General features: G+C 43.2%; 1 protein-coding gene across 1 annotated transcript in view; it reads right to left on the minus strand.

Moving 5' to 3' along the window:
- Nucleotides 1–13,993, minus strand: part of OTOA (otoancorin) — a 33,318-nt gene that overhangs the window by 17,188 nt on the left and 2,137 nt on the right. Inside the window, exons 6-19 of the mRNA XM_050317198.1 lie at nucleotides 13,488–13,619; nucleotides 11,894–12,129; nucleotides 11,620–11,723; nucleotides 9,247–9,353; nucleotides 8,667–8,806; nucleotides 6,129–6,252; nucleotides 5,556–5,771; nucleotides 4,892–5,059; nucleotides 4,437–4,577; nucleotides 3,813–3,868; nucleotides 3,310–3,427; nucleotides 2,732–2,805; nucleotides 2,020–2,155; nucleotides 956–1,146 (exon numbers count right to left, since the gene is read on the minus strand). Of these exons, the coding sequence (XP_050173155.1) occupies nucleotides 956–1,146; nucleotides 2,020–2,155; nucleotides 2,732–2,805; nucleotides 3,310–3,427; nucleotides 3,813–3,868; nucleotides 4,437–4,577; nucleotides 4,892–5,059; nucleotides 5,556–5,771; nucleotides 6,129–6,252; nucleotides 8,667–8,806; nucleotides 9,247–9,353; nucleotides 11,620–11,723; nucleotides 11,894–12,129; nucleotides 13,488–13,619 (1,943 nt within the window). The remainder of the gene's footprint in view (nucleotides 1–955; nucleotides 1,147–2,019; nucleotides 2,156–2,731; nucleotides 2,806–3,309; nucleotides 3,428–3,812; nucleotides 3,869–4,436; nucleotides 4,578–4,891; nucleotides 5,060–5,555; nucleotides 5,772–6,128; nucleotides 6,253–8,666; nucleotides 8,807–9,246; nucleotides 9,354–11,619; nucleotides 11,724–11,893; nucleotides 12,130–13,487; nucleotides 13,620–13,993) is intronic.

The raw sequence follows: 13,993 nt of genomic DNA on the forward strand, positions 1-13,993 counted from the left end.
ACACAGTAACAAATCTGTTGCTAGTTCATGTTCTCACAGAAAACTTTATTTGCTTTGTTGCTCCACCAGGAGGATGTTTGACTGGACAAATATTTTCAAAAAAACCCAATACAAAATAAAGTAAGATCTCATTTAGCACAGTGTGCCATGATTCAATAAAATTGATCTGTATCAAGATCAGTGCAGGGATGGGACCTGGTGGAAGACATTTCTATTCCATCACCAGGAAAACGCTGACTTAGGAAGGAGCTGAATGAGCATCTAACATGATTAGGTGGATCAAGTGACAGCCTTTGGGTCTGCAGGGGTGGTTAGAAACAATGCATTGTCTCCCTTTTCAAATGCAAGGTACTTCTAAGAGGCAATGCCAGAGAGAAGCAGAGCATTCTTGCCAGACAGAGGATGGTTTTGTCCTTTGCATGACTGCTACACAGTGTGGTTCCAATCACCCTCCTGATCAGAGCCTTTGCTGACACCCAACATGCTGCCCAGTTTTTTGCTTCAGATGGTTGAATTTATATCCCTCTGCTTCTTCTCTAGCTCTTTCCTGTTGCCACAGGTGCTTGCAGTCTTCTTCACTTGTCTTCTCAGACTGAGTACCCCACTTCCATCTTCCCATTCTTTGCGTTCCTGGGCCATTCTTTGCCTGTAACACCTTTCTCTTGCCAGGCCAGTGATTCTGTTCACCTGCCCCTCCTCAAATGCTGCACTTTGTCTCCTTTTCCTCTGGGACTTGAGTCATGCAGGGTGTCCCTGGGGTTGTATTTGGTTCCACACCTATCACCTTCCACACAAGAACAGAAATGTCATCCTAGTGGACAAGCCCCCAAGCTGGGCCAGTGACAGAAGCTGCTTTGTGCTGCTTTCACTGCAGTTCATCTGGGCAAAGCAAATGCTTGGTTACTTGCATGGCCTGACCATCAGCAAGAGCAAGGTGGTGTATTTAATACCTTACCCATATAACTCAAGGAGTTTGTATTTAATTTCAGTCTTCTGCTCGGGGCTGAGCTGTTGGCAGAATTTGAATTGATGGAGGGCTGCTGCCATTGCCTTCAGGGACACTCTGCCTTGTAGAAAGGCTGGAGGTAAATGGCAGATTAGATTCCCAAGTAGGTCAACATCATATTCATCAGCCACGGAGCCGTTCTGAAACGAGAAGCATTTACCCTGTTGGCAGAGCTAACCTTGGCTCTTGCCCTGCATCACTCAGCTGCATCACAACTCATTTAAGCTCTGTGACCCTTTAAGGAACAAAGACACGACAGTTTGCACTGGCAACTTAATCTACAATTTCTGCTTAGACTGCCTTATGTTTTTTGCTTTTAGCACCGCAGTTGGTGATATTTAATAAGCACTTCTCAGGGCTTTCATTATTCTTTATTCCATACTGAAGCACACACAGAGAATGTGACCCCCCCAAGACCTGCAGAGGTGGTGCAGCCCTGCCTGGCAGCACAGCCCTCACCTGGCCCCTCGCAGCAAAGGGGCCCCAAGCTCTTGCTGTCAGAAGGGTGAGCTCTGAGGGGTTTCTCAAGCAGCTGCCAAAACACCAGGGATTATACAGCTGGTAGTATGTGTAGGGACAGCAATACTCACAGCTACATCAAAGAATAAGTTTCCCTTAAAAGCTGGTGAGTGCTGCAGCCCTCTGACAGCAGAAGTCCCAAATCCTCCTGGTAGCACCACCTCTCCCACGGAGCCTCCTGCGCCTCCCACAGCTCTGCAGGGCTGGCACTGCTTGGAGCCAGGGGAGCAGCTCCAGGTGCAAACCGGTCAGCTCCAGGCTGTCCTGGCCAGTTATCTGTGGCCAGCAACAACATTTTCATGAGAACACTTTGTAACGTGGATGGAGTCAGGGAAAATTGTTAAGGAAGCTGTGAGAAGGTTTCCTCAGGCAGTGAACGATAACATCGAAACGGCACATGAGAAAACCCTCAAAAGAATACAGATGGACAAGGTGACCAGTGTAGAAGGTGACTCTCTCCATCCTCACTGCTGACCCCTCCCAGCCATACCCACCAGGCACTCCTGTACTTTTTGCAGGACAGCATTCCTTTTGTGACCGCCTGGATTCAAAAGGTCCATTTCAATCTTCCCCAGACTCTCAATGAAAGGGACACACAAAGGGCCTGAAACGAACTCCAGGTACTCAGGACTGCAGAAAGAATTCAAATGGCCTCAGAATGCAAACCTGACCTTCATACACCCATAACCAGACCCATAAAATATGTGATGACACAAATGTTTAGAGACAAGGCTGGACTTGAAAAATCATAAACCAGACTGGCCAGGAAAGTTGCAGTTAATCCTCACCTTACTTTAACGCCCTTTTTGTGCATTTGTTTTCCCTGAGGAAAAAAGCTGGCACTGAAAAGTTTTACTAACTTAGAAAAGTGTCTTAAAACACACTGAAATGTTCTTAACCAAACAGAGCAATATGCTTCAGCAGTACCCAGTGGTTTTGACTTACACATCCACTCTCGAAGAAACCCTAAATAAACAAGGAAAAAGAGTCTCACAACCTGGGGGGGGAAATCCAGAATTGTGACAAAAATAGGCTGCACTAAAAGACACCAAACATTACCAACTTTCACTTGACAGAGACTTTGCCTACAGTCAGTGACCATTTCTGATAAATTACCATTTATTTGAATCATCAGTTTTCTAAGGACTGAAGAGATTATTTAAAAAAAGTGCTCAGAACTTAAAGATGCAGTAAGATGTAACTCACGGCAGCACCAGGAAGAGGAAGGGAGGAATAGATGCATTGGAGACTTTCCAAAACTTCCAAGCCAAACAATTAACCTAAAAGCAACAAAAATTTAGGAACTTAAACATCTGGCAATTTTGAGGAAGAATAAAAACATGGCTTGTTTATTGCAGCATGTAAATCAGCATACATAAAACTGTGCATATTATCTTCAGAGAGCATTTTTCTTTGGCTCTTTTTAGAGTTTTCTTTTTGTAGACATCAGAAATGAGGCATCCTATATTTGGGTGCAAGAGAGCATTTGTGTGCTTTCAAAACTTCTATATATTTCCAAACAGATTACTCATGAATTAACAAGTCAGAAGGGCTGTAGGAATTTTCTTGCGATTTGTAAGTGGCAAATGAAATTGTCAAAATGAAGTATGATAACAGAAAAATTCACACATAAAAGATTTACATAAAATATGCTAACAGACAAGTTGACATAGACAAGATTAGAAAAAAAAAAAAGAAAAGAAAATTGAATGGACTAAATTTTAATTTACCTAGTTTGGATATTGGGTAGTTTGTTTATATAGACAAAGTCTTTTTGGGTTTACCTGATATGGAGAAAGCAGATGAAGATTCATTTCAAAGAATTTAAAATTGTTTAAAAATATGTCTGTGCCCATACTTTCAATGAGTTGACAAGTTACTCCTTTCACAAGCTGTCCTGTGCTGATAGGAAAAGCAAATTTCAATCTTTTGAATATTTAAGCAGGATCCAGTCCTTGCTCCCCACAACCCTGCCCTAAGATACAGTTCCTTGGCCACCTCTCTTTCCTGTGTCTCGCAACTGAAAGGCTAAATTGAAAGTAAAACTGCAAACAAACCGAAAAATATCAACTAAAATAGCCTTAAAATAGCCAAACCTCTGCAGTGCTTTGATCCCAATTTTGGGTTTGGAGACCCTTCCTAATGAGGAAGGTGAATTATCCCGAGGTATCCAGGAGTGACTAAACTTAAGCTAGCACAAAATAACCACGTGATGGTTTACCTTGAAGCTGCTCTCATGACAAAACTAGCCTTAAACCCCATTTCAAAGGAGACTATAAATCCATACCTCAGCAGGTCAACAGGATGGCTTTGCTTGGACAGGAATTCGTACAGATACAAAGCCTGAAAGAAAACCCACCATACTTAAAGCTCAGTTTAGTTAATCCAGTTGTAAGACACAAGGGCTACTGCAAGGTTTATGTACTCTTAGCTCTCTTCTGTGCTCCACAGGCACTTCTGTGATCCAGCCTGGCCAACCACAAGAGGTTTGGCATCCAGAGCTGGATTTCTTCCTCACAAGACAAGATGTGGCTGACTGGGATGATGTTAAACCCGTCCATGGCCCACAACCACTGAATAACTTAGGTTTGAGGGGACTTCTGGAGATCATCTGATCCAAACTTTCGTCTCTCTGGACAGAGTCAAAGAGCTGATTGTATATGCAAATGTCTATTATACAGTACTGGAAAGAGAAAATTTACATGGCAAATTCCTGGGGACTTTAAACTCAGCATATTAATGCTTCCCTTTCCATAGCTGTGTCTCATAATGCTGCCCAGGCTCTGAAATCCCTCTGGTTGTTTGTGTCAGGACATCTTTGAGGCAGTTCCTTTCTTTCACCTATGTTCCTTTTCCAGTTCTTCCATCATACTAAATTGCAGGGGAACAGGAACTGCATAAGAATTTTTACCTGGCTTCTTCTTAGTTCTTTTTCTTTCATCATTGAAGAGTTATATCCAGTCTGCTTCCATAAACCAGAGAGAGATACTTCCTTAAAGAAAGCTCCTTGTATCTCTTTGACTGAGGAAGAAAAGTCTCCAGATGCATCTATCTAAAAAGAGGAACACAGAGATACATGGCATTGCAGAACTGATGCTTAGATTTACAGGATTTGCCCTCCTTTCTACTCTGTGTAATATTTCTCTTAAGAGGATAAAGGAAAAACATGACAGTATTAAAAATGCAACGGAAATAAGCGAGAGAGAGCCTTGCAAATACACGTGGTGTTCAGAAAAAACCTCTGGAAACGTTAACCTTTGAGCTAAAGCACACCCCCAATGGCAACATGTTAAATCACACTCTGCATGGCTGGTGGCTGTGCTGCTGTGCAGAGAGAACCTGCTACACGCTGGAGTTCACAATCACCTTCCTGAGGATCCCTTGTTGCTGGGCAGGAGACAAATCAGCCAAGTGCTGGGATGTGGTGCCTCGAATGAGCTGGGAGAGCTCCCCTGGGTCCATGCTGTGCAGGGACTGGGTGCTGATGCCCGTCACCAAAGCACCCATCTGACTGAGGTTATGGAATGATAACACCTGCAGAGAGAACAGCACACACAGGGAGTTTTCTGGCTGGAGAACAGCGCATATGTTTAAAAGCAAAAGTCAGTAAATAAATCAAAACTATTACTGTTGAACACTTAATACATTTCTTGCCTGGGGATGCACTTTCTGTGTCTGTCCAGAGAGCAAATGTGTGAAGTTTCTCAGAAGTTCCTTTTTCTGAAATTTCAGCAGGACCCTGATTCCTCCCATTACTTTATATTTGAATATACAGTTTGGGACCTCTGATGGTGCAAATTCTGCTCAGGGCAGTGACAGACACAAAATAATACACACAACTGCCAGACTACAAACATTCTTTCTCTCTGTTACACTAGAGAATTACTTTGGGAGGTTCAGTCTTGGATGTTTTTATTTGACTTGAACACATTTTTCAGAGCACTAACTTTTCTAAATCTATGGTTATTGTTGAGAAAAAGCCATTTCACTTTTAAAAACAGGAGGCAGCAAAGCTGTTATCACAAGGTACCTTTTCATAAGAGAGGTATTTACTGGATAAAATCATAACTTGGCTCTTTGCCCAGCCAGAGACTTGGTTTAGTGTTGCAATAGCATTGTGCACTGCTTCAGGTGACAGAGATTCCAGCTGACTCGAAGTTAGTCCGACCACAGCATCTGACAGAGACCCGAGGGTATCATTCAGTGTCTGGTTTTGCATGGCAATGTTCAGCAGTTGGGATTTGAGCTAAAGCAAACAAAAAGAGCAGATGGGAAATAAAAACCTGCCAGGAACCAATTTCCACTATCACCCAAAACACTAACTGGAGTCTCTGGAATAGGCATTGGCAAATATTCCGTGAGCACACACTTCATAAAATTTCAAAAATAGAACCACAGTTGTGAAAGGGACATGGAACAGCAGGGAACAGAATGACAAAAGAATGAGCACCCAAAATGGACTTCTATTCTTTGCATTCTCGAGAACTTTCCCCTATTTCTTAGATCACAGTGATTTTTCACTCTTTTCTTCTCTTATCAAGAAGAAAGTCCCTCCTCTGTTTTCAGAATTAGGTTGGGCAAGAAGAATAAATACCACACCCACCTTGTGAACCTCAGCCTGGAAACCTCTCAGTTGATTGCATTTCATCATTTGATGAAGTAAAGCCCGGGCCACAGCTGCATCCACCTGCTCCAGGTCATCATAAAAGCAAACCAATAAACCCAGCCTATGGAGAAGAGACACATTAGCTGACTTCTGACACAAGAGGTGTCAGACCCTTAGGAAACACGGAATGTTGCACCCTACTCGTGCTCAGAACTGGAGTCATTTCTGTCTGTCACTTGTGCCTTCAACCACAATCTTTAAAACTCACCCAGCCTGAGACTGGGGGGTAAAACACATGCACTGGCCTCTGCATTCAGCTGAACTCTTCCTGGATTGCTTGTGCTGCTGAAAACTTAACTCTCCTGGTTCCATTTGTGCATGGCTGGATTCTCCTAGTTAACAACTCCACTCCCCTTGGCAGCATAATCTTGAAAAGGATGGAGGGCTATTAAAAAATCTCTGGAAGTGGCAGCTGAGTTCTTATCTGGATTGACTGGATGTTTTGAGTTCTAAATCCCACCTGGATTCCCCAGGCAGCATAACCCATTCATGTCTCAGAGCCCAGCTAGAGCATTACATGGCCTCCTCATCGTTTCAGGTTTAAACAAAGCCTGCTGTTCTTCTCATCAAACACGACTGGCTGATGGATGGAGACCTGAACAGCTCAACAGCAGTCAGGAGAAGGCATGCCAGGATTCCCTGCCTCAGTAGTGCCAGCACAGCTGCCTGCAAGACCATGCTGGGAACCAGACGTGGAGCTCATGCTCCCTCACAGAACCCATTCTGTAATATTTAAGTCAACACTTCCATTAACCTCTGTAAGGTACAATCACAGCCACAGCTGGTGGAGAGAAGCAGCCACACCACCAGAGGGAAGAGCCTGTTGGAGGTGGCCTTTTGACTTAGGCCTGGGGCTTATTTAGTGCCACTGCCTGCAGCCCTGCAAAGATAGAGCTTGCAATTGGAGATCACTCTTGCTGGACTTTGAACTTTACAGTGATGATGATGAACTTGAATCAATTCCCTGCCCCTGTAAAATCTTAGTCTTTGCTTTCATAATTTGCACAGAACAAGAACCCCAAAGATGTGGCAGAATCCCGGCTTTCCTGCTGCAGTCCCTGGTTTTTAGCCATTCAAAGAGGCATAGGCAGAGTCTGGGCCATAACATCCAAACCAACAGTGGACATTGCTGCACCACCATCACAAACTCAGTGGAATTCTGCAGCACACAAAGGCTTTTATTTCCTCTAGTCCCTCAACAACAATCTGCTAGAGATATAACAATATACTGCTTCCACATCCCATCTGAATTCATGGGACATCATCAAACCAACATACAAATCAAAGAAACATCTCTAAGAGCATTTTTATAACAAATAATTACCTTCCAATGCATTACTGCACACCCACCAAGAGCTCTTCATCTCCTTTGGGATTAGCAGCAATGAATAACACTACTTCTTAAAAGTAAAAGCGCATTTAAATCATCAGTACGGTTAAAATGAGTAATATAAACTAAGTGTGTTGTAAAAACGGAATACATTAAGGATTATGGAGCATGACATTTCCCTCATCTGTGAGAATGTGGCAGCTCTTGTGAGTGACAAAATCATTCCTAAGATTTCTGACACCGAAATGGAGAGCGTGGGCAGAGCTCTCCTGTCGCTCCCACCTCCGGCAGTGAGCGACGCTGCAGGGAGCCAGAGCTGCACTGCACAGACACAGGAGCTCTGAAGCCATAAAGCATGTTCTCCATTAGTTTAAAGCTCCAAGGTATCCCCCAAGGAGGCTGCAAATAACTTCAGACAGTGGTGTATGGGACTAAACACCTGCACTGATAGGCCAGAGTGAATGTGGATGTGGAGCGCGGCGCTCCCTCGCAGCAGCTCACACTCACGGTGTGCTTGTAAGAGCAGATTGTTTTGGTTTTTCATTAAACTCAGTTCAGTGCTGGTTTGACAGGCCTGAAAATGCAGTTTCCTGCTTACACACCCAACAGTCACACACATTTGGGCACGGCTCATGTCTGCCCTGCAGGACAAAGAGGACAGCAGGGCAGGCTTCACAGCTCCTCACTTGGTGACCTCTCTGGTGGCAACCACCTCAGTTAAAAACCACCCACAGTCCTGGCGGGCATGGGCTAAGATTTCCTCCTTCAATCCTAACTGGAACACGATTTCCACAGAACAACAACACTTTCTGTGATCCAAACAGCCAAGACAACCCATGTCCCTCTGTCCCAGTTTATTTTACTGCTGCCCTGTATGACATGACGGGTCCCAAAGACACTGCTGTGTCTTCCTACTGATACTACAGGCACCTCCTCACTGTGCAGCAGGACACAAAGCATTAGCTAATTAGGCAAACCTCCAAAAAATCATAAAGTAGCAATTCTTCACTGTTGCTAAACAGGGCTGGATTCCAGCCTAGGTTTTCCTGCTGGAAGGGAAAAGCTATGCCATACTGCTTATTGCTTCTCTCTTTTCTCCTTACTTATTTGTTCCATCCATAAAAAAAGAAGAAAAGCAGTCTTGCCTGTAGATAGTTGAAGTGTTCCTCATATCAAATCCTGACGAGTTTATCCTCTCCAGGAAAGCCTGTGCAAGCTCTGGTGTGATGTCATACACCGTGTCCAGCTGCTTTGTCGCGTTGTCGTAGCTGATGAACAGTCTGATCTGAGCAGCACAAACAGAACCACGCAGCAGCATTGGGAAACAATTGCATCCAACAACATCTATGCTTGACACACTAAATTAATTGACCCCACTCGTGTTGTAGAGAAAGGAAGAATTTGGAGGACATGGTGTTTTTGAAGACAAAGCTGAGTGAGCTATTCCAGCGATTCTCTGCCAAACTGCCAAATAATTTCAGGGCTTCTATCACTGGGCCCTTTCAGCAGAGGCCACAGAATACTGATATAGATAAATAATTCTATGTTAACTATAGGCACTTTAAAATTCCAGATATAAAAGAATATTTGCAAATAATTCATTTATATTTTCCCTTTAATTAAAATACATAAAGATTTTTCATGTTTTAGTTTGCATTTGTGTTCATATTGTTTGTAGTTGACATCATTTTGTAAAGACACATCCAACCACACTTTGTTACTTACTTCATTGAGACTAATTTTCAGAATTTCTTCTAATGGGAGGTGGACCATGTATCTTCCCAAAATCCATAAGCTTTCTGCACTGACCCAAGAAGTTGATTCATTGAAGTCTGTTTTGTACAAACAAATGCTCACTACAATGTCAAGAAAGTTATTGCTTTTCAAAGATCTTGTACCCAATGTATTGTTACTGGTAAACAATCAAAAAAATAACTGCAAATCAGAAAAGTCCTAAAAGCAGAGAGGGTCAGGTTCCCTCCATTGGCTACATTTTAGCACCACATTTTTATGAGCCCATATATTTTTTGATGAAAATGAAATAGTATTTCAAATGTCTCAAATTTTCTTGTATGAAAACATTAATGTTTTATGTTGTTGAAATAGAAAATGGATAAAGTGTGGGACAGGAAAAATTTAAGCAGTAATTTTAAATATGGAGCAGTATTTTTTAAATTCAGTTTCCCTAATCAATTATATTATTTAAGAACATCAGGAAGGCACAATACTTTGTAACACTTTATATATATCATATAATATTATTGATGATGCCACTTATTTCAGCAATATGCAATAGCAATAACAGAGAAAATGAAAAATGGTTCAAATACCTCTATGGAAATAGGTTGGCAAAAAATACAGAACAGTGCATAACAGTTTAAAAAAATGGCATTCATTTAGTAACATTCTCCCAAGGATTGAAAATGAAGTCAAGATCCAAATATCCCTGAGAAAAAAAAAGTATTTATGGCCTCTGAGCCACAGACTGTTTTCTCCAAGGTATCATAATTTGGATGGCTCAGCGTGTGATAGCTCTGAACAAATTCCTTGGCAGTGCTGATATCCACGACTCTGTTAGAATAAAATCATCAGGGCACTTTGAAGAGTTTTCAGTATCTGAAAAAACATCACCCTTTATCTATCAGAAGCTGAAGGACCCCGTTTAATGCTTTTTTTTGAAAACACAGATCTAAGCTCCTTAACTGAGACAAGATGATGCTCCCAGCAGACCTGTCAGGCCCCTGGTTTTTAAAGTGATATTACTTCCCATTACCAGGGATATTACAAGGGTTGAAAGACCTGACAGAAGAGTTAAAGTAAAACAAGCACAATTTAAGGATGCTGACCGTGGCCTTTGGCAGAACAGGTACCGACCATGGCAGGTGTGATCCCCAAAAAACGACCCCCTTCCCAGGTGGTCCCAGTGCTACCCACATAGAAAGTGAATAAATCAGACTCTTCTGCTGTCCTGCCCTCCGTGCTGTGGATTCCCCACACCTGCACTGCTTTGGGCAGGTGAAGCAGCAACCAGGAGGTAAGAAAGGCACGTTAATTCTCAGCCCCTCCGGAGCTGGGTGATCTTCCACACCCCGAGGGTTCACCAAAGCTCCACATACAGTCTAAGGTGGCACTGGGGAGTTTTCCCAGGATTGCTGAGTGTCACCAGGCAAGTTCTGTATCTTTGCTTCCCCAGCAGTGCCCTGGCAGTAACACCACCACCCAGCAGTGTCATGAACTTCCTCCCTGTGATTTAATGGATTACCCTGAGATTTTGAAACGGCTGAGGACCCAGGGGACAAATTTAGCTCCACGGAAGCAAATGAGCGTTTTGGCCTTGATTTTCAGGGAAAGAGGAAGAACACACACATCCAGAAGTCTAAAATGCTCACAGGACAGCTCTGCTGGGATGTTCAGTGAAAGCCAGGCAGCGGCTCTGACGGGTCAGCGCTGCTGCAGAGCCCCCTCGTGAAGCCTGTCCTGCACTGGCACAGCTGTGGCACAGCTGCTCGAGGCACATTAACCAGGCAAACAGATGGGGTAAAATGCACACAATCAGAATTAATAACTGTGTTTTGATCCAGCCCCTTTTCTGACCGAGTCAGTGCCGTGTGCTTTCACAACATCCTGCATTTCTTTTGTTTTTTAGCAGTGCACTGGCTAATGTATCCTGAGCCAGAGCTATTTTTCCAGTCTGAATAGGTGTTCAGAGGTGAACAATCCACCTTGGCAGAGCACCTGACCACTGTATCCTATTTCAGTCTTAGAAAAAGTACAGAGAGAAAAAATCAGAGTATTGGAAGAGTACAGCTCTGTGCAGAAGAGATGAAGAGTCCATTGGCCGGACTCAATGATCTTAGAGGTCCTTTCCAACCTTAACAATTGTAGGATTCTATTCTATAAGAACAAGCACCTTTGGAGAACTATTTGTCATGACTAACAAACATATTAAATTTACTGTATTCTGGAGAAAAGGTATTCTCCAGACAGCTGCTCTTAAACAGACCTGTGCTAAATTTGGGAAACAATTCAACACAATGGATAGGCCTTTGCTGATCTTTTTATGATAAGCAAGGAGAAAATACTTTGCACATAACATACCACTCCTGTTATAGGATTTTTGTAGAATCTGCTTCATCCAGCCATACAGAGCTCTCTGAGTATTTGCTGAGGTTTTGTCATAGAGGTCCTTGAATAATGATGATCTAAGTGATACAAGGGCATGTTAGTTCACTAATGAGTTAACTCTTTATTTAAAAAAAACAAACACGTGGAAAAATTACTTTATAAACAGTGACACATAAGCAGAAAGCTGTATGTGGAAAACAGACTGAGACCAGCAAATATGACAGAGTCTGAAAAACAAAGGGCTTACAGGTTTCTGAAGGCATCCTCCAGCAGAACGTTTGGGAGGCTCCCAATGACATCAGGTTGGAGATAGTTCACTGCTGACACGTGCAAAACCTGGCCCAGGATATCCACACAGTCCAAAGCACTCAGAGCCAGGAAACATTTATCCAGTGTGACAAGGAACAAGGTCCTGTTTACTCCTGGGCTTTGAAAAATTCTCTCTCTAGTCTCGTCCCAATCAAGGATAATATCTCCCGTCTCCTGCAAGCAACAAAGGGTTATAAGAACATCTCTTTGATTAATTCAATGCCTTGTTCATTTTGAGGCCTGACAGAGAGCATTCTACAAAGAATATGGTGCTGTTCTCATGAAAAATTCCTGCAAAAATACTCTGTTTGCATTACTTCAGATAATTCCTTTCTGGCATTGGGCAGAGACCAGCTTGAGGGTTTTTTTTACAAAATCAAGATGAAAACCAGAAAATTAACCAAAATGGCTGAAATCATAGTGTGTGCTCCTATAAAAGAGTTAGTTACTTGGAAAATGAAGGGATATTGGAATTGAATAGGTATTATTTCTTACATAATTTAATGCACAGACATCTCCAGAACAGACCTTTTCCATGCAGTATCTCTTGCAGCTGTTACTGCAAACATCCCTTCCAGAAGATGGGGCAGTATCAAACTTGTCAAACAGTATCAAACAGTGTCCTGGGCATTCCCTGGCCACAGGTGCCATCCCACAAGTCGACATGTCCAGGACAGCCTGTTCAGAGCTGCCAGTCCTGGCGATTTACAGTTTATTGACAGGGCTCACGCTCTGCTGCCCTGGCTCCTGGTGCTCAGTGCACACCTGATCCGGGTGCTTTGGCAGCAGGAGCTGCCCCTCTGTTGTTTGAACAGTGGATTATGCAGTGTTTGCTCTGGGCAGTCACCCTGGGTGTCTGAGGAGGAGCTTTCCCTTTCTCCCAGGTCCATCTCCACCCCACAGTGATGCCCACGCTGGAGGCCCTTCCAGGGGCAGCAGGGAAGATCCAAGTGCTCTCACACCTCAGGCTGTGATTCCACCTGCACTGGAGATCCCCTGTGCAGGGACAGTGCTCCCTGGGAGGCACCCACTGCCTCTGAGCGAGGCTTTTCAGATGGGTCACACAGGAACACACCAGAAACCAGCAAATCATGTCATGCTGCCTCCCCTCCAAATTCTCCAACAGTTTGCTCTCATGTTCCTATAACTAATTACCAAAATTACTAATTTCACCTTCTTTAGTCATCTTGGCTCTCTTTCCAGTCACTTTTAAGGAGAACACACTCCCTGAGAATAACTGGTCATACCTACCCTAGATATGAGAGCAGGAAGGTGAATCATTCTCTGGAGATTTGTTTCTCTCTACTGATGACAGTGAAAACCCAAAGGATGACTTGCCCTTGGCAGCAGACTTTTAGACAATAAGAATTAAATGAAGTAAGTCTAACCTAAGGAGAGGGGTTCCTGGAATCTAATGTGAGCCAGGTAAGGAACTGCACAGTGTGCCCTGTGAGTCCCCCAGTCTGTCCCTCTCCCATTTATCCAAACCACTGACTGCAGCTTTTCCTTGTCACAACTGCAAAGGGACTTACAAGGTGCTCCTTCCTGCTGTTGAAGAGATACTTCATTGCAGTTTGGAACTGCTGCTGATCAAGTTGTTGAAATTCAGACAGTAGTTGCCTAGGCTGGTATAAAAGGTTCTTCAGGTAACTTTGTATGGACATCTGAAGCACAGAAAAATAAGTATAATATACATGGAACTCATAGTGTTGTTCTAGGGGCACCTTCTACTCCCTGAAAATCCTGTGCTCAAGGAGAAATAAGTGCTTGGCTCCTGGGCTGTCTGTGTTACCAGTGACCAGAATAACTATTCTCCACACAAACTGGAAATAAAGGTAATCTAAATGTACTCTGAAAGACACTTATTTTCAAATCCTCTCCAAGGAGCCTTTTAACAAAGATGCCTCAGTTTCTCATAAAACAAGATGAATAAAACTTCTCTGCCTCGTACAGCAGAGTTGTGAAAATGAAAGTTTTAAAGAGCTAAAAAACCCACAAAAAACAAAAAACAAAAAACAGGTACTGTGTGCATATTATT

Source organism: Myiozetetes cayanensis, unplaced genomic scaffold (assembly GCF_022539395.1).
Source record: "Myiozetetes cayanensis isolate MyiCay16 unplaced genomic scaffold, myiCay2020 scf20-37, whole genome shotgun sequence".
In the NCBI taxonomy this organism is placed as follows: Eukaryota; Metazoa; Chordata; class Aves; order Passeriformes; family Tyrannidae; genus Myiozetetes; species Myiozetetes cayanensis.